The 20,924-nt window shown below is 42.9% G+C and overlaps 1 protein-coding gene across 1 annotated transcript in view; it reads right to left on the bottom strand.

The window, feature by feature from the left end:
• Nucleotides 1-18,682, bottom strand: part of kndc1 (kinase non-catalytic C-lobe domain containing 1) — a gene marked incomplete at both ends in the record, with an annotated part of 57,733 nt that extends 39,051 nt beyond the window's left edge. The window contains 3 exons of the mRNA XM_080740604.1: nucleotides 2,272-2,330; nucleotides 10,595-10,793; nucleotides 18,569-18,682. Coding sequence (XP_080596730.1) covers nucleotides 2,272-2,330; nucleotides 10,595-10,793; nucleotides 18,569-18,682 — 372 coding nt within the window. The remainder of the gene's footprint in view (nucleotides 1-2,271; nucleotides 2,331-10,594; nucleotides 10,794-18,568) is intronic.
• Nucleotides 18,683-20,924: the final 2,242 nt, after the last annotated feature.

The following is a 20,924-nucleotide window of genomic DNA, read 5'->3' as shown; positions in this document are numbered from 1 at the left end:
AATCTAGAACCTCTGCCCTAAATTTTTTAAATGGGCCTTTTCTAGCGCCACCTAGTGGCCGATGTTCGCAAAACACATTTCTGTGCACTACTCTTACAGATTTTGTCCAAAAATCATACAAATCGGTAGGCAGTATCTCGACAGTCATGTGATCGACACGGATCTGTCCGATTTTGCATATTCCATCCTGATTGGCTAAGATTGGCTTCCAAAGTTTGTAGGATCGAGCCGTTTTGAACAAAATGCCTCAAATCACAAACGCAAAGTGCGATTATCATGAAATCGCGCACACACGTTCCCACTAGGCCGAGGAAGAAATGCCACTTATTTTTTTTTTAATCAGCCTCATAATGGCGCTATAACAGGCCGATTTGTGGTTTTACCTATAACTCCACCGATCAGTTTCAAACTTTGCAAGCACACTCCCTAGAAGCTAAGGATAAACCTTTGCCCTGCATTTTTCACATAAGCCTTTTATAGCGCCACCTTTGGGCCGACTTATGTAAAACACATTTTTTGATATTACTCCTTGAGATTTTATCCAAAAATCACGCAAATCGGTACACAGTATCTCTATAGTCATGTGATCAAGTCCGATCCGTCTGATATTTCATATGCCATCCTGATTGGCTAATATTAGCTTCCAAAGTTTGCCTGGTGGAGACCTGTGCTCGGAAGAGCACTGCTTCTAGTTTTTTTTATTTCTTTCAGTTTTTACACAGGTTTATACAGTTTCTTGGGTTGGATATGGCATCCTGGAACGGTTGTTCAAGTGCAGCTAAACTTAGCATGTTAGTAAACGTGCCACAATTAACAATAATGCATTACACCTGTGCAGCTGAGTCTGGAGAATATAATCATAATACCTTGTTTAAGTGACCATTTTGTTAAATTTTGCATTTGTAGTTATTTTACTGTAATTTAACAACATAATAACCAGTGCAGATAGACAAAGATACATTCATGGATCTTTATATTTAAAAGTAACTTTTATTTTCCCCCCTGGACCCAGAGTATGGCAGCTGCATACCCCTGCCATACCCGATTGATGCCCCTGACCGGTATCATTTTATATAGAAGCAAATTTAGCTCTTTTCGGAAACCTCTCCCATCGCTATGCAGCTCCGAGATGAGGTTCCTCACTCTTGTCCTCCACAATCGGTCCGTTGCAGGGAGGGAAGCTCCGCCGTTCGCGAACACTTCTTACCTTTTGTGAACGTCCCATCCAAAAAGCAAAGGTCCCTTGCATGTCTCTCATCTGTTTACTTCTCAAGCGTGGAAGAAAAGCGTGTTGAAATAAATAGTTTAAATCGCTCATTCGCATTAGCCAGTGCATTATTTTCCCCACTATTATTCGTTGTGTCTATACCACATGGCCAGGGGAGGTAGGTAGTAATGTTTCCTATGTGGCTGCAACTTCCGGAATGTCTAAAAAACATGGGACCGGCTGACAAAATGAGCGATATAAACTCTTTATTTCAACACGCTGCTTCGATTTTCTTCCACGCTTGAGAAGTAAACAGATGAGAGACCGGTTAATAGGACCTTTACTTTTTGGATAGAATGTTCACAAAAGGTAAGAAGTGTTCGCGAACAGCGGAGCTTCCCCGCCACGGACGGATTGTGGAGGACAAGAGTGAGGAACCTCATCTCGGAGCTGCATAGTGGAGGGAGAGGTTCCGAAAGGAGCTAAAGCAGATTTAATCATTTAAAAAGAATATAGTCTAATGAACAAAACAGGAGAGTAAAGCCCTTTGCACACAGGCGCGTTTATCCGTACGGATAAAACGGACAATTTCACCTTTTAAAAAGAAAACAATGATTCTCTACGACCACATGCACACCGGATCCGAATTGGCCGTGCGACGAGTGGCTGCGGCCGTGCATTTTTTTCTCGATCGAACCCAGTTCGATTTGTGCGTCTTGTCGCATGCGGTAAAAAACTCATCACTCCTTTTGGGATCCGCAGCGCCGATTCCGCACAGCATTGCACACCAAATCCAATGCGTTTTATTCATGCAGCAAACGAAAAAAACGCAACTGTCCTGTGCAAAGGGCTTAAGAATTAATACATTTTAACTATAGGCCTATATTTTTGTAGAAGTAGAATATACCACTGATCTTTACTTCTCTGTAGTCCCTGAACATAAACAAATGTTCACATTCAGAAGTACAAGTATTGGTTACATGTTTGTTACATGCTTTTCTCAAGGGCACCTCACAGCTGGTGCATGGCTCTAATTAATCTGTAGGCGCAGAATGATCCCTCACCTCAAACGTACTTCCTGTGCTGTCAAACTCAGGAGGCACAAAGGTGCCTTCAGGATCATCTGTGGGACAATCAGGCATAAAATGGTAAACATGTTAATTCACGGCGATCTCCAACATTGACCCCCTGATTAAGCAATCAGATCATATCACACCATGCGTGTAATATGCATGCATATTATTCACTCATCAAAGTAAAGCAATGCAGCACATTTGTCCCTTTTTAATGAAACACTTTGATACATGGTGCTGCGGTTTCTGCACTACTAACTCACTAAACACCCGCCATAATCAGATGCAAATCAGGAAAATGCGTATGTACTGTAGCATACTAAAACACACTAGCAGCCCCCCCATCATCTGCATAAGTCGTGTCAGAGATAATCCTTGACAAACAAGCGGAGAAGGTATCTGCAGGCTGAGGGGGAGATCCACATCACCAGTGTATCCTCCTTGATCTTAAATAGGCCACTGTTTCTACTGGGTGCACGGTCACACACACACAGACAAACAGACGCACACACACCTCAAAACTGCTCAGGCTGAGATATAGAGAGAAAGAAGGGGGGGGGGGGGAGTTGTTCTACTCAGCCCAGTTAAAGAGAGATAGAGGAGGTGAGCGAAATAAAGTGGGTCAGGACAGATTTGGGTTTGTCTACTAGAGTTATGATGTTCTCTGCTAGGTGTGGTGAGGCCACTGGCTCTCCCCTCTCCTTCCCTATTCTCCTTTCCTCTCCTCTTCCTCTCCCCTTCCCATTCTTCTCTCCTCTCATCTCATCCTGGTCTGACTAGTCAGGGAGAACTTCCACTCTCATGCACGCACGCACGCAACCACGCACGCACGCCCACAAGAGAAAGAGAAAGTTGAACACAGCATTGAGGTTGTGAGGTCAGACAGAAATAAGAAGTGAAGATCAGAAGGGAGGGAGGGAATGTAACACAGCGAGATGATGAGCCACGACCCTGATAATGACTGCATTCTGCAACCCTGAGATACTGCAGTACAGTTCCATGTTGGTGACTCATATTTGCCTGTTATGTAGCCACAAATATATATTTCAACAATGTCTTATTCCGCACCCCTATGTTGTGCTACATGCAGGCAAAACATTTCAAAAAATGAAAAACTTTTCGGAAGATTTTCAAAATAGGGAAAAGAGCAGATCTACAAGATAGAGTGGCTATTTTTGCTCTAAAATTGGGCTTAAGGGGTTAATCCAAAGAATCTGTTTGGGCGAGAGTAAAAAGGCACCCATAAGAGAGTTTGCGGGGGCACGGTGGCGCAGTGGTTAGCGCTTCGCCTCACAGCTAGAAGGTCCTGGGTTCGATTCCCGCCGGGGGACGCTGTGGGTGCTGGGGGCGTGTTTCTTTTTTTTTTAAAGATTTGTTTTTGGGCTTTTTATGCCTTTATTGATAGGACAGTAGACTGACAGGAAATGGGGAGAGAGTTGGGGAATGACATGTGGCAAAGGCCGTCCGGATCGGGAATCGAACCGGCGACGCCAGCAGGCATCACAGCCCAGTATGTGGCATGCGCCTTGACCACCAGGCCAGCGGGCGCCCCTGGGGGCGTGTTTCTCCCTCCGCGTCATCAGCGCCCACACCCTAGGTGGGGTCGGCGATAGGGCCTTTCTGTGTGGAGTTTGCATGTTCTCCCTGTGTCTCCTAGGGTTGATACCCTCACAAAAACATGCAGTAATCCTGGTCTCAATAATGCCTCCCCCTGGCCAGCCGGGGCGCCTGATGGAGGGGAAAGGAACTGGTTGGAATAACGTGTTCCTTCCACGCGCTACGTCCATCCCCCCTGTCAGGTGTAAAGAAACAACTTGGACTACTCATGCATTGAAGGAAGCATGATGTCAGTCCGTTGTCTAACCAGGTGCGGCAGGGGGAGAGCAGAGCCCAGGATTACATAGGCAATTGGCACTGGGTGAAAAAGGGTTGCAAAATCGTGGGATAAAAATTATAGAGAAAAAAAATAAGAGTTTGCTGTTATGTTCCAAAATGTAAGACACAAGCCCAATTTCATCACAGATGGAGTTGGTTGCTATGCTGAATATTCTGGTAACCAAGGATCCTTCTGGCTTCCTCACATCCCCTCTTTAAAAAACAACTTTTGATGTTGCACATTCCTTATTATTAACTGTTATATGAAAGCATGAAAGAAGAATGCAGTGGAAGAATGTAACTAAGTAGGCCTACATGTACTCAAGTACTTCTGAGATACTTTTACTTTACCGGAGCATTTCCAATTTTCAATACTTGGGTTAGGGTACTTAGGCTATACAGTATTCCACTACATCTCAGATGCAAATATTGTACTTTTACTCCATTACTAATTATTTGAAAACTTGAGTTACTAGTTACTTAGTACATTTAGATTAATAGAAGCTCGGCCGAGCGTCTAGTTGGCGACCTGGCCAACTCTGGAACGATGTAAATAGGGAATGAATGCCCCACCCTTTAATGCAAACCCCATTATACCCGTTGTCATACGACCTGTTTTGACCATGTGTTTGCCTGTGTCCATTTATGCCCGTATATGGAGATATCTATCTGTCTGCGTCCATGTTATGCCCATATATAGAGATCTCTGTATCTGTCTGTCTGTGTCCCTTTTATGCCCACATATGGAGATCTCTGCCCTTCGGGTGGCCAATCGTCTAGTCGGGGACCGGCCTACTCGGGAAAGATGTAAATAGGTATTAGGGAATGAATGCCCCACCCTTTAACACAAACCCCATTTATCTGTTTGCCTGTGTCCATTTATGCCCATATATTGAGATATATTTCTGTTTGCGTCCATTTTATGCCCATATATGGATATCTCTGTATCTGTCTGTCTTCATCTTGAGCAGTAATACGCAGCCTGCTCGTCTAGTCGGGGACCGGCATACATACACGCACGCACACACGCAGAGACTTCTCGCATTTATTGTAAGATTATAAAACATACATTAACCCTTTCAGCTACGATACTTTTTGGCTATTAGAAAATAGCAGGTATACAAGCTCACAACTCGATCTGTATACATTTTGAACTTGTGAAAATGGGACACTCTGCAAAATGATGGTACTTTAAGTACAGTATGTTTTGATTGCCAATATACTACTTTTGTACTTTTACTCAAATACATTTTGCATGCCAGACTTTTACTTGTAAAAACAGAGTATTTCCACATTGTTGTGGTATTGATACTTTTACTTAAGCAAAACATGTGAGCACATCTTCCATCACTTGAAGAATGTGAGGTGATGGCTTACCAGGTGATCTCCCAGAGTGCACCTCTGCAACCGGCCGCCATAATTAATGTTGTTTGGAAATGTCTGTGCACTTAGCAAATGTCTGGAGAGAATTACACTGCGTCATGGGTGCTCAATACCCATCATTCCCACAGAGGCTGCTCTCCACATTATATCTCTGACTGCATCAATATTATAGCCTTCAAGGTCGCTCTATTGTACACTCTTACAAGGGGAACCGTGTGTGTGTGTGTGTGTGTGTGTGTGTGTGTGTGTGTGTGTATGTGTGTGTGTGTGTGTGTGTGTGTGTGTGTGTGTGTGTGTGTGTGTGTGTGTGTGTGTGTGTGTGTGTGTGTGTGTGTGTGTGTGTGTGTGTGTGTGTGTGTGTGTGTGTCAGCACGTGTGCAATCTCATCACTATTTCACACAAAGAGTTCAATTAAACACGATCAATAGCTAAGCAGGCAAGGTAGAGAGGGCAGCGTTATGATTAATGACATAGATACACATAGTTCAGCGGGCACGGTACACACTGTAAGCACACTATAAGTTCCATGACTTCCATCTACACAGAATGAATCATATTCCAAGGATACAGTCCAGTAAAGCTGGATAACAAATTATGTGAAAAGACATTTTAAGTGATTTTAGTTTAAATAGTCAAAAGAAATTCAACATTTTCAAGGCTCAGCTGAGTTTGCACATACTATATGCATGTGTGTGGACGCACAGTGTGTGTACATTGTCCTGTAAACACAGTGTGTCTTGACTACAAGGGCATTAATCCACAACAACAGTCTCCCGGGCAACTTTAAATCGATCAACTGATGTTGCCATGGGAAATACATTCTACACCAGGGGTTCTCAAACCTTTTTAGGCTGTGGCCCCCAAAATAAACATATTTGAGTTGAGGACCCCCACCCTGACAAGCACATGGAATTGTAGGTACAGTATTACATTTAATGTGACTCAGTTCTACAGATAAATATTATGAAAATAGCTGATCTATGCTCACAATGCCTCACACTGCGAGGCGTTGTGAGCATGTAGATCGGCTATTTTCACAATTCGCCTCTTGCTTACTTAAAATTTGACAGTTTGGCCAGTTTGGTATTAAAACGGTCTTGAAAGTCCTTAAATTGTAACTTTATAAATGTGCAAGATACCATGTATACACTTATACTGTGTGATGGTTTGTTTATTGTTGGGTGAAAAAATGACATTAACTCACTGAACGCCATAAACGTCTATTACTTCTTTGATCCTTAGTGCCATAAACGTCTTTTACGTCTTTTTAATTACCTGTAATCAAAAGTTTTATAATTTTTTCATAATTGTAATTTAAAAAAAATCGCTCTAGAAGTTAGCCATGAGCCTCCGTGACCGGAGCGATACGGCCGATTTGACTGTAGCACCAGTGTAACACAGTCCGACGGGAAACGGTATAACCGAACATTGGTTCCGGCCGTTTAAATGTTATCTTAAAACGTTCGTTTATACACTTCCCGTGCTTCCCTGACGAACTATAAGTACTCCAAAAACTCAGAAAAATCACACAAAACCAGCGGTGCCATCCATTCGGCTATCCTTGATCGCGATCGCCAAGGCTCTGAAGTGTGTAGCATGCTAGCTAAAAGGCCTGGCCAAAATGTAAACAACAAGGCCCAAACCAAAAAAAAGATGGACGTCTTCTTCCTTCTTCTGTTAGTTGATCAGATAGTAGGAGACCACCACCTGGTGGTTTTCACAGGCCATTGCACTCCAGATTACACACAGGCCCAGAGACAGCATTCACATATGATGATGATCAAGACATCTTACACATGTTCTATTGAAGCCCAAATCTAATGATAGGATATATATATATATAAATATACATGTTTTCCTTTGTAAGAGGGGTAGTGTGGCTTTCGATAGAAGCATAGATTTATATATGTAATTTAAGTACAAAATATGATTTTGGCCCCCATGAAAAGGCAAAATTAAACAAAATGGCTGGCACCAGTTTTGTAGATTTTTAATCAAGGATGGCATTCAGTGAGTTTAAGCTAATCATCTGGGGACCCCACAAAATAACGTGTGGGGTCCCGACCCCAAGTTTGAGAACCACTGCTCTACACAGTATCTATGTATAATGTGTGCGTGCGTGAGTGTGGAACTGTGTATGTGTTCATAACAGTCAGCCCGTGACATAAACCTTGTTCTTATTCATAAGAGAATGTGAATGGTGCATGGAGAGAGTGACAAAGAAAGCGAGACAATACTCCAATAATATCCTCAGTGTTCATTTATCCATTTGTAACTCAAGAGAGTGTACAAAGGTACATCGTGTTACAGGGTAAAAGAACGATGGGAGAGTAAAGGCGAGGTGTGGTGAGCTGGGGTTATGCAGGGCATTGTGAAAAAGTACAAATCTTAAATGAGCTCCCCCTGCAAGAGCAGATCTAAAGCACTGTACAGTAGGCTATAGACTTTGGTACGACCTGAAATCACTCACTGACTTTTTAAGTCAGAATTTGCAAAAGTATATATATATTTTTTTAAATAATTTTTATCCCACGATTTTGCAACCCTTTTTTCACCCAGTGCCAATTGTCTATGTAATCCTGGGCTCTGCTCTCCCTCTGCCGCGCCTGGGGAGACAACGGACTGACCTCATGCTTCCTTCAATGCATGAGTAGTCCAAGTTGTTTCTTTTCCCCTGACAGGGGGATTTCCCCGGGATGGACGTAGCGCGTGGAAGGAACACGTTATATGTGTGTGTGTGTGTGTGTGTGTGTGTGTGTGTGTGTGTGTGTGTGTGCGCGCGCACGTGCATGCGCACGTGCATGCATAGCCTATTAGCCTACTAGGCCACTTACTGAAAATGCATTGCTTCTGATGTGAGTGAACAGGTAACATTAGTTACCCAATGACTAATCAGTGTGTGTGTGTGTGTGTGTGTGTGTGTGTGTGTGTGTGTGTGTGTGTGTGTGTGTGTGTGTGTGTGTGTGTGTGTGCTGGGTCATCATATTTCACCTTCCAAGGACATTTCTCTTCAAATACATCAGTGCCATTGATTGTTTGTTTACGCCATCGCCAATCTGGGAACCCATTCGAAAGAATACCAAATATCTGTTTTGAATTTGCATTTATAGGGGCGCCTGCTGGCCTACTGGTCCAGGCGCATACCTCTTAGGCATTGCCACATAGGCATGGATGCCTGGCGGCGTCACCGGTTCGATTCCCGATCAGGACAACTTTGCCGCATGTCTCTCCCCCCATTTCCTGTCAGTCTACTGTCCTATCAATAAAGGCATAAAAGCCCCAAAAACAAATCTTTAAAAAAGAAAAAAAAAATACTTTTAAGTTTCTCAGGTTCCAGGGACCCCCACAAGCAAATATTTGAGTTAAAAATGTTCGCTCTGAATTTGGGTCTTGCCTTAAGCTAGATGCAGAATAGATACATATTTAAAATATTGCTTTACCATTAAATATAAGACCACTGCAACATTACACATATAAAATATATATTGGACCCCTAAGCCTGTTTTGGAAGCTGTTTCCTGTCAGTGCATTAAATCTAAATAGAAAACATCTGCTGTCCCAGTCAATGTCACTTCAGGCTAGAATAAAGACATCAAGGATTTGTCAGTTATTTCACCATTGTGGAAGTGCTTCAGAGAGGGGGCCTTGAACATGACAACAAGACAGGGCCCCTGTTCCTGATTGTTTGCGATGTCATGGTTTTATCATTGGTTTCTTTATTCTATACTTCAATCGGGACCACAGCAGCAGAAGCGGGGAGGGTTCCACATACGCTTTCATTTCACAGCCATGATACGGTGGTACATGCAAAAACAAAACACCCGAATCTCTGGGGTAAAACCTAAAACTTGTCATGTCTGGACCAAAGCTGTGAGTTGGATACGTTGTGTGTTAAGACCGGTATGGTCCTTTTAAGATATTGGCAGCCTTCTAATTACCTTTGCAAAGTTATATCAATGCAAAATCTACACACACTTCACATAGAATAGGTCTATTTTCATTCACAAATGCATATTTTCATAAGGTTTCCCACTCAAATCCCCATTTCAACTCCTGAAAAACTACCAGACTGCTTACTGTGTGTGGCTCAGACAGAGTTCTGTCTGTTGTTTTCCAGGATGACTAAACATAGTGTGATTCCTCTTGGTTTCTCCACACTGATCATGAAAAAGATATGCACCACAGAGATTATTTTGCAGCTGTCTAAAAGTCAGCCTTGGAAGCCGGCCTAACTGAGATATCTGCCTCTCCACTGGCCAGTTGATGATATAGTCACAAACTGAAATACAAACTGTGAACAAACTGCATCCTGTCAGAAAAAGGGTATAAACAGTAGATGAGGGCTTGCCATGAACAAGGTCTGACATTACGGAATGTGCTACAAGTACAGCACGGATATGTTCTTACAGATAATTAAAAGTGCAGCTCATAAGCTTAAAGGTATTGAAATAGGAAAAAGTGGAATGGTGAATTACGAAGGTGGAGGGGCCTTAATTATTTTATACTTTAGCTATTGAAAAATAGCAGATCTACAAGCTCACAGCGCGGCATCTGCTATTTTTGAAAAGTCATGAAAATGTGTGCAAATCTTTGAAAATATGTATTTTTTAAGCAAACTAAAATTTTGATCCTGGGGGTTCCCTGGAACCAAATATTTTGAGATGAGGGTCCATGGCCAAATACATATCACTTTGGGGGTTCTTCACATGAAAAGGTTTGAGCACCACTGACACAGAAACATAGGTTTTTCAAAAAACCTTAGAAGGATTTGAAATATTGAACGTCTTGCACAAATGTTCAAGATTTTTCAAAAATAGCAGATCTACGAGCTCGCAGTGTGGCGCTGTGAGCTTGTATATCTGCCATTTCTCAATAGTTAATGCACAAAATAATACGTTCCCGTCTAAATGGGTTAAACCCCCTCCTCCCCCTATGAAGAACATTCATGGGGGGCCCGCAGTGAATCCTTGTACCCAGGGCCCAGAATTTGGTGCGACACCCCTGGCCGGCGCACAACTAAGCATAAACCAGGCTCATGGCCGTGCAGAAGACTCACCGCTCAGCTGCTCCATGAAGCACACGTTCCCATGGGCGTTGAAGGCCAGGGTGTCAGGTGTTATGCACAGGGTGTGGAAGAGCTGGGAGGCTCCGATGCTCTTAACGGCCCGCACACACTCTGCAAATATCGCCCACATTTCCTCCTCCGTCAAACAGGTGTCTCGCAGCGAAAGGACGTCCGCCAGGGACACGTTCTCCTGTGGACCAATGCACAGACCCACAGATGTTTGTTTGAATTTGCATAGTGTCACTGACCATATTCATTTAATAGACATTCCAGGCGTTATGAGCTTGTAGATCGGCTATTTTCGGCAAATAGGTTTGGTGTAGACTAGAGGTAAAAAAAAAAAAGTAGACCAAGTACAGAGTGAAAGGTCAAGTTAACTAAAAACACAAATCCAACATAGACTGATGACAGTGCTGTCAAACAAGTCTACTAGTAAGACCTACAGTCGCAATGAATGTATCAATGAAATGGATGAAAATCTGCATCACACATTTATACAATATGTAGAGGGGGTCCCTGCTTCATCTCTCTCTCAGCTAAGGGGTCCTTGGCCTGAAAACATTGAAGACCCCTGAAGTAGAGAAAAGGGGTGACAGAGTGAGTTCCAGTCATAAGTTGGTACAAACAAGGGGCAAAATGCCCTCGTTTGAGAAGATAGCCTCCGTCATTCTACTTTTGTGCGGACATTTGGTGCACACATGAAGCCCCACACACACACACACACACACACACACACACACACACACACACACACACACACACACACACACACACACACACACACACACACACACACACACACACACACACACACACACACACACACACACACACACACACTGACATGTTGTGAATCATTACACCCACATAACACCCAGAGACAGATAAGTGACCCATCATGACCATATGGCCACATTCAAAAGCAGACAAAAACAGGAGTGAGTGATCTCAGAACATTCCATCATGGAATCGTTGTAATGCTGTCAGATGGAAGATAGGACCTTCTGTTAGGATGGAAAGCGAGCACAAAAGCATGCTTTAGCACAAGCTAGAGCATGCGGAGGGTGGGGTGGGGCACAAAGTGGCAATTGTGAACATCCAGTATGCAGAGTGGGATTCCATAATTGCTTTGCATGTATTTTACATTACATGATGATTGATTGATTAATTGAAAACGTTATTAGAGGTTTGCACAGGAAAAGCACAGCACAAGACAGTACAGTTCAGATTGAAGGTCTACTAATAGGATTTAAACCCAAGAAAGCACAATGGCTTGTTTACATTGTGGTCCTTTTGTACTCAATTCATAGAGACATTAAATGACAGACAAATATACACAAAAGTATGCAAACAAAATATCAGAAATAACTAGAAGCAGTGCTCTTCTGAGCACAGGTCTCTGCCAAGTCAGGTCAGTTATTGTGGCCTCCTGGTGGCGCTAATAGTCCAATGTGAAAAGGGTGCCATGTCTTCTTCTGCCTTTCACGGCAATCTGACACTGCATTCATGATTTGAGGCATTTTGTTCCAAAAATGTGTTTGCAAAAGTCGACCTGCTGGTGGTGCTATAACAGGCAAATGCGAAAAGGGTAGCATTTGTTCCTCGACCTAGTAACATTTCATGGAAATCGCACCCTGCATTCATGATTTGAGGTATTTTGTTCAAAACGGACCAATCCTGAAAACTTTGGAGCCAATGTTAGCCAATTAGGATGGAATATGAAAGGGGGGGGGGGGGGGGGTATGGGAAGGCTTTGGCTTTGTCTTATTACCAGTTTCGAGTTGCAGCCACTGGTAGTGATTTTTCAGAGCGGTTTTGCCTTTTATAGTTCTGTGCAATTATTGATAACACAACATAGAGCCCACTGAGAAAGCTGGATGAAAGGAGATAGGATTGATGTCTTGTGATGACAAGAACAGCAAGGACACACTCACATCAAGGGCCTGGTGTCTGTGTGGTTTAACCACGTTACCCCTGGTGGCTCTATTTCTGGCATGTCATTATAAGCAAAACAAATCTCTTCAGAAATACCAGTTCTACTAGCTCACAGTGTGTCGAAATGTGATGCATTGTGAGATTAGGGCTGTCACGATTATGATATTTTACATGACGATTAATTGTCACTCAAAAATTATGATTAAACAATTTGATTGAGTTGCACATGGCATTTATGACACATAACCTAAAATATACAAATAAATTACCGTACTGACATATTTGACAACTTTATACTTAAAAAAGAACATTGACAGTGGAAATAACCGATTTAGATCTGCTATTTCCACTATTATTCAACATGGAAACGATTATGACAAAATAATTGCGATTATGTCAAATAATTGCGATTAGACGATTACGTAATAATTGTGTGACAGGCCTATGTGATATTGGCTATTGTTTTATATAAACAAAATACGGTTCAGACAGACACAAGGTCTTGTGACGTTATTCTCTCCCATGCAGTGAATGGAGCGAACTTATGGTCAACTGTCACAATGCTCTTTTATGTTCATTGGCCGGGGTAGCTCTGCTAAAAAAAAGAACTCCATCTCCAATTCAAGTAGATCTGCAATGAATAGAGCAGCTGCATTATTTAAGTGCCCAATCTGTTTTGCCTCTGCTCAAAGATCATTCGCTTTCCGTTGCAGTTTGGTTGCAGCAGTGAACAAAGCCAATCTACATGAGCCTGTGGGGTACAGCAGCACAATTACAGGGCAGAAAACTGCCACTTTAAGCAGCAACAGCACCGTCCCCATAAATAGACAGTTTCCCTTGAGAACAGTGCAAACCTAGAAGTCTCTCCATCTCTGCTCAAGTTAAATATGCCGTCCTACATAAGTTTCCCTCTCAGCCCAGAGGTTCTAATGCGACTCAGCATTGGGACAACCCTCAACTCTCTCCCTATAAAGCAGGGTTTTTAACTGGTGGTCCGTGGACCGCTGGTGGTCCTAGGAGGTATTGTATGTGGTGGGGTCCCTGCCTATGCAATCAGCAGTCTTGGGAACCCATTCGGTAGAAGGAAAATAAAATAAAAATGTTCCCCCTTAGGGGGCACAGCCTCTTTTTTTTGTGCAAAACAGTTCATCATTTGTTCATTTCCTCCTGGTATTTCTACTATCAACAACATGACATGTTTATGGCAGTAGTGCTGACAGATTCTGCTGTAATCAGAATCTGTCTTGAGAGAGTATGCCTTCAGTAATGTAGGAACATGATTATTTATTTTCCACATTATTATTTTTTATTTTTGACTTAGACCTCAACTGATGCAATGTATGTCATATGAGTACAGTGGAGTTAAATACTATGATCATTATCACTATCAGTGGTTAGTTGAGGAGTCCTGACTGTTCTTAAGTTCCAAAAGTACTTCAAACTTAACTACCACAGACGAGGATCAGCTTAACCCATTCAATCCGGGAAAGCATCTCTGTAAAAGTGTGAGAACCACTGATACAGCAACAGGATTAGGATTTAGAAGTCATTTTTAGAATCGGCCTGAAAGAGCCACAGACCATGTCAAGCGCCCAGCTTGTGAAGATCTGGACGAGGTGCCAGACAGGATTCCCAGAGCTTACAGTAATAGCAATTAGTGTTACCTTTTGCAACTATATAAATGTGAGAGTGGGGTTTTCCACAATGATATGACATGGTAAGGTTGCAGCCAGAAAAATGATGTGAGATCAGTCAGACCACTATAGACCATATTCACACCGCGGCCATCTTGGATCACATGACTTCCTGGGATAGCAGACTGCATTACCAACCATTGTGAACAATGGAGCGATGGTCCCAAAATATGAGTTCTGTTCAACCAATTTATTTTGACCAAATCGACAAATGGGCAGATGACAACATCAACATCCCCAAAAGGATTAAATAGAAGGGTATATCCACAATATTCATGGCAGTTAGGTTGCAGTGCTACTCTGTACAAAGACTTGCTACAATATCTGTGCAGACCAGTGCTTGCTCTGCCATCATATAGTTAATATTACTGTATTGTGATTTTTGCATATTAATCAGGAACAATCTAACAACAAATAGTAAATATTATGGTGGAGCAAGCACCGCACAGATAGCAAGTCTTTGTACACAGTTGCAACCTAACTTACCTTGAATATCATTACCATGGATGTAATCAATCCAGTTACTGTAGCCCTTCTATTTAATCCTTTTGGGGATGTTGAAGTTATCATCTGCCCATTTGTCAATTTGGTCAAAAGAAATTGGTTGAACAGAACTCATATTTTGGGACCATCGCTCCATTGTTCACAATGGTTTGTAATGCAGGCTGCTATCCCAGGAAGTCATGTGATCCAAGATGGCCGCGGTGTAAATACGGTCTATAGCCAAGAATAGACAGACAATTCATAATCTTAACCCAAATCACCACCTGACACAGCATTTTAGTCCCCAGGTTGATTCTTAGTCAGGATGGTGGTCCCTGGCTCACAATCTGTTGAAAACTTAAAATAGCCGGGGAGCCACTGTGCCAAAATGAGAGAAGACCTGTGATGTCATGACATACTCCAAATTTTAGTTTTTCCTATTAATTTGGTCAATAAGGTACACAGAATGAGAGGCCTGCTCTGCCGGAAACACTGCGAAAAAAAGTTTCCCATTGACTTCACTATACTGGAAAAAAACACACCAAAAAAAGTAGCATGTGAGGGGTCAAACTAAGGGTTCTTCATGATTCTGAATCCATTGCAAGCATTTGTTTTGCATGAAAAACATTCCTTGGGCTAGATTTCAGCCTCTCAAACCTGTGAAAAGTTATGAGTCATCACTTTTCACCGTTATTTTGGTCTGTTTTCTAGCCCAAGGAATGTTTTTCATGCAAAACAAATGCTTGCAATGGATTCAGAATCATCAAGAACCCCTAGTTTGACCCCTCACATGCTACTTAAAGCATATTTTTTTGGTGTGTTTCTTTCCTGTATATTGAAGTCGAAGGAGTGAATATGTTACAGTATGTTCAAGAAACCAGTAAAAGTTGTCAAGGAGCACTCGTTTTGACGTTCACCACACACTAATCACCACCAGATGGCGACGTCAGCCACTGCTCTGCCATTCACCAGAGTGTATATAAGAGAGTTACGTCACGCTTTGAACTCGCCGCAGACCGGAAGTGTTTACTCTTTATTTACTAGCCTAGCCTAGCCTAGCCTAGCCTAGCCTAGCCATTAGCTCCATTGTAGTCACTTGGACAGGGCGTTTAACGTGCGCTTGCCCAGGCCTTACGGCCTGGGCATAAATATAACGATTGCATTCACCACGGCTTCGTAACTCGCGCGGCGCTCCGCCGGCCGCGCGGCCCTGGCCCGCTCTTCGCGGCCACTCGCGCCTGCGGCGCTCGGGGGCGAAGAGCAGGACCAAGGTCCGCTGGCCTTCGCGCCGCTTGGGGCTTCGTGGACCCAGGGGGGCCTCGTAACTCGTTTGGGCTTCGTGGATACAGGGGGGCTTCGGTAGCCGCTCGCAGTGTCGTGGACAATAGAGCGGCGCACCGCCTGGAGTACGTTGTTGTGGCGACCGCTTGCTCCGCCCCGTGCCGCACCACGAGTGCTCCGCGTCTCGAATGTGCTGTTTCTCTAATATACTATGACAAATATACAAATGGCCATAACTTTTTTTCGCAGAGTTTCCGGCAGAGCAGGCCTCTCATTCTGTGTACCTTAATGACCAAATGAATAGAAAAAACAAAAATAAAAAGTATGTCATGATGTCACAGGTAAAACCCTATTCTTTGAGCTTTTGGGCCTGTGGCTCCCCGGCTAAAAGGATACATACAGAGGGAGAGAGCAGCAGAGATTAGGTGGCTGGTAGGCTACTATGCAGGGGTTGACCGAGGTCTCAGAGGCACTTGCCCATCAGGCAAGTACAGGTCATGTACTTGCCCGTAAGGTAAATTGTTACATTATAAAATGATAGGTAAAATTTGAATTGCCGTTTTCTTTTTTTCTTTTTGCCACTTGTTATATAATAAGTGTAGCAACAGTGAAAACAGCACATTATTATGTCAACAGTGATCTTATTTTAGATTCCACAGAACAGATGACAGAGTGCTCTGGCCACATTCAGGTGTTTAGACAGATATTTCTTGTGTTTATAGATGGTTGCATCCCTACTCAAACGAGCACTTGCTCGGTCGGGGCAAACCCGAAGGCGAGCTCCACCTGCCCAAAAGTTTGATATGCCTGCCAGGGGCGGGTGGGCAACCCTAGTGTCAAAGCCTGGGTACTATGTTCTGTTGCTCTGGTACTCTATCCTGTCCTGTCCAGTCCAACTGATTCAGACATTTAAGTTCTCTCACATACAGCCCCACTGGGTAATGTCTAGAGTAGACTCTAGATAAGTTCATGGTTGCAGTGTAAGTGTGAAGGCAGCTCGAGATAACAGACTGAGGTGTTTAGTACTGACGTTGTGTGTGTGTGTGTGTGTGTGTGTGTGTGTGTGTGTGTGTGTGTGTGTGTGTGTGTGTGTGTGTGTGTGTGTGTGTGTGTGTGTGTTTACATTCACTCTTCACTCAGGCTACATATCACTTTAGACACAAACTCAAAACACATCCCTGTTGCTACAATGTGTTTAACTTGCTTAACAAAAACAGAATTATAGTCTAGTCAATAATGTGCTCAACACAGTGATGCCCTGCTTTTATACTTTCAGAGTTGGAATTTATTGTGCATGTGCACTTGATGATGAATAATTATAGCAAATTCCAGGTCACTTTTGTGATCCCTATACAGCAAGTAGCATAGTAATAAATAGCCCCAAAGTTGATTGAATTAAAATGCATTGAAACAAAGATATCCTACAGTAAGTTGTTCTCTGACCATGTTAGATTAAACCCATTAATTATCTGCATTTAAAAGAATGATCCACAACATTTCCATAACTTAGCTGATTGCTTTACATAGAAACAGGTGGGAGGATATACTGTAACTGTGAATGATCATTTTAAATTAGCCTGGGGGAGTGTTGTAAAGTAACTAAGTAGATTTAAGTAGCCTACAATTTGAGGTATTTGTACATAACTGGAGTATTTCAAATACGTTTACTTCTACTCCACTTCATCTCGGATTCAAATATTGTACTTTTACTCCACTACTTTTATTTGAACCTACCTTAACAACTTCAGCCCTGCTATTTTCAAAAGACTTGTATACATTTGAAGGCTTGAAACAAGACACTCTGCCTAATGAGTACTTTTACTTTGTACATTTTTGATGCCAATACTTTTGTACTTTTACTTACATTTTTAATACAGGACTTCTACTTGTAACAGAATATTTCTACATTGCAGTATTGACATTTGAGTAGGCTACTTTTTTCCACACCAGTCTGGTGCCTTTCATAAATCTGTTGGATTCCAGGGACTCTGGGGGTTCCTTTAGGGGGGTCTGTTGCCAACCTAGAGGATTTGTCGCTAGATTTAGCTACTTTCCAGACCCCCCTAGAGACTTAATTAGTGAAAAGCTTCTAGAGACAAATCTGGCTACTTTTTCTGCTGATTTGGGGACACATATTGTTTACAGGAGCCAGAGATAAAACCCTATTTTTCCTTCCTTTTCCCTCTCTCTGCCTCCATTTGCTGCTTGCCTGCTCCTCTGTGACACACAAACGCGCACGCCGCATCTCTTTCTCTCTCTACTGGTAATGCCGTGGTGCAAAATAATACAAAAATTTGAATTATTATCCGAAAAATGTGCACGCGCATCGGTTCACGTGCACGCGCTTTTGTGTGCACGTGCACGCCGCGCGCGTGCACCCCACCCCTAGCGACTTCTAGCTACTTCTGGAAGAGCCACTAGCTACATCCGTTACTGGGGAGTTGGCAACACTAAATGGACCCATACAAGTCTGTAACTCTGACAGTGTACAAATGGAACCAAATGCCATTTGTACACCGTCAGAGTTAAGGAGAGACCTTGAAATGTAAAGGTTTAAGAAACACTGTGTTACCTCATCTTCCAGCAGTGGAGGCAGATGCTCAGGCGGTTCATAACATTCCTCTGTTTCATCCTCTTTGGCATGCAGGTGTGTGACTGCAGCATCAGTTCCAACGGCTGTCCCCATCGTGTCTACAACAGTTACAATCACGATTTCTGAACGTATATTACACTGTGGCAGCGAACAACAACAGTGTGAGATATTATCCGCGACAGCCTCTTCCTTCTACCGTGTCCTGGCAACGGTGTGTCGAGTCGATACATGCCTGAGTGAGAAAACCAGGCTTAAAACGAGGTCGACTAGTACTTTTTGTTGTTGTTACATTATTGTTCTCCGTCCAAAAACAATAACAAGATGCGGCGTTCATTCCCAGAGCCACCACCACAGCCCAGAGTCCATGTTACTGCGGGACTTCCTCAGTCCAGATAGAACCACGCCGAAGAGCAGGTGAAAGAAACAGCTGCGGGCTGCGACGCCCCGCCGCTACACAACTAACTAGGGAGGGAGTGGGGACTTTTAGCCAACTAGGAAGCTGTCATGGCAACGACTATCACACTTGCAAAGAAACATAACCATATTAAACTACTGCAGTTGTTGTAGGCTACACTGTATCAGCTCGTCCCTTTTACAGGCTGGCTGCGAAGCAATGCAATGTGGCTGGTATGCAGGCTGAGGCTGCTGTCAACAGTGGTGTAAAGTAACTGAGTACATTTGTAGGTACTGTACTTAAGTACACTTTTGATGTATTTCTATCCACCTGTTTCCGCGAGAATTTCAAGAATTTACTGTAGCATTATCTGCATAGAGTTATAATAAGGATTATCTGCGGGACACTTCCGGTTAACAGCAGACATACAAGCTCATGTCGCGTCGCAGATGCAACCGTTGTGAGCTTGTAGATCACACTCGGCTGCGATGCCGGAAGCTGCCCACACCTGCGCAATGCACGATGGGACGTTGGAAAGTTGTGGATAGCCTATGTAATACAGTATCTGACTTAAAGTCCTGTTCGCAATTTGGTGTTAGGGGAGTTTCTCACCTGAACTGAGTCAGTGGGTCCCTAGACATGAATAATCACAGAGGTGCTCGTCCGCCATAGTGCCAGGAATGGCGCAATGGCCAAATCAAATATGGCCACCAATCGGCTATGATGAAAATCTAACTTTTCTGTTTCTGGGTGTATATGCACGTGTAATACCTCCATTTGGACTAATTGGGGTGTGAGGAATTCATTTCTGATATTGTTTTGACCATTTTGGGTGATTTGGACCTCAAAAGGTCATGGTCAAGGTCATTTTGCTATTCCGAAGACCGTGGGCCATAACTTGGCCATTGTTAGGAGTAAAAACAGGTGCAGTAGGTCTAAATCAACTAATGCTGACATGTATAATTCATTTCTGACATTGTTTTGACCATTAAGGATCATCTTGTCTTTGAAATATCAATTTCAATGCCATTTTTCAAAAACGATTGTGTTCATTACTTGCACTTTTATAGTATTTTTTGTAAGTTTGTTACTATTTTATATTACGTTTGTTTTGTTTATAACAAAAGACATACTAGTGAGAAATACAACAAGTAAACATCCACATTTAACTTTAAAGGGGGGTTTTAAATGGGTGTTTAAATGAGCAAATAAGACTATTTATGAATAAAAGTGACAAATAAAATCACACAACAAAAGCACACACAAAATTAAATAACAATTTCCCTCAAAGTGCACCATATTGTGATTGTGTGCATCCAAGTTAGTATGATGTGTTTTTACAGGATGTATTTGCCATTGTTCCATGGCAAAATATGATGCACCGATATCCATCAGCAAGGTAGCCATATCCTCGAGAGTCGAAGTGTTCCTTGCATCCATCCATGTTCCATTGGTTCTAGTCTTTCCTCAGGTTCCTTGGCTGTTGCAAGCAGGTGGCAAGACATGCACTAGAAAGGTGCCTTGTTGGTCTCAGCAGTTGTACTTCTCTGCTACCAATGCTGTGTCTTGTTCTGTCAAGGTCTTTGCCTCTCCAAAGTTTGTTAGATATTGTATTCGGTCAGAAGCCATAGCTGCATGCTTAGTCCCCCACCTGGCCCATGCAGTCATCTCCAGTTTCCAAGGCATATGTCCCCTGATCACTGTCTTGGCTAGTGGTGCTCCAAGATGAGAGACTGCTTGATGCTGTAGAAGCATGTGCCGCTGCACACCTAGTGCCATACTGCTACCAGATCTACTTAATCCCCAGTGCTTGGAAGTATCACTACGACAACTCTCTGGGGTCCACTCATAATCCTGGCGACCCATTATTCCCTCAATTAGGTAAGGGTTATGGGTAGGTTTAGTTATAATAGGGCCAGTTGACTCCACATGTACCAGCAG

Source organism: Nannobrachium achirus, assembly GCF_963921795.1.
Source record: "Nannobrachium achirus genome assembly, chromosome: 13".
Lineage (NCBI taxonomy): Eukaryota > Metazoa > Chordata > Actinopteri > Myctophiformes > Myctophidae > Nannobrachium > Nannobrachium achirus.
Note: the sequence above shows the minus strand (reverse complement) of the source record. Positions and strands in the feature narration are given on the sequence as shown.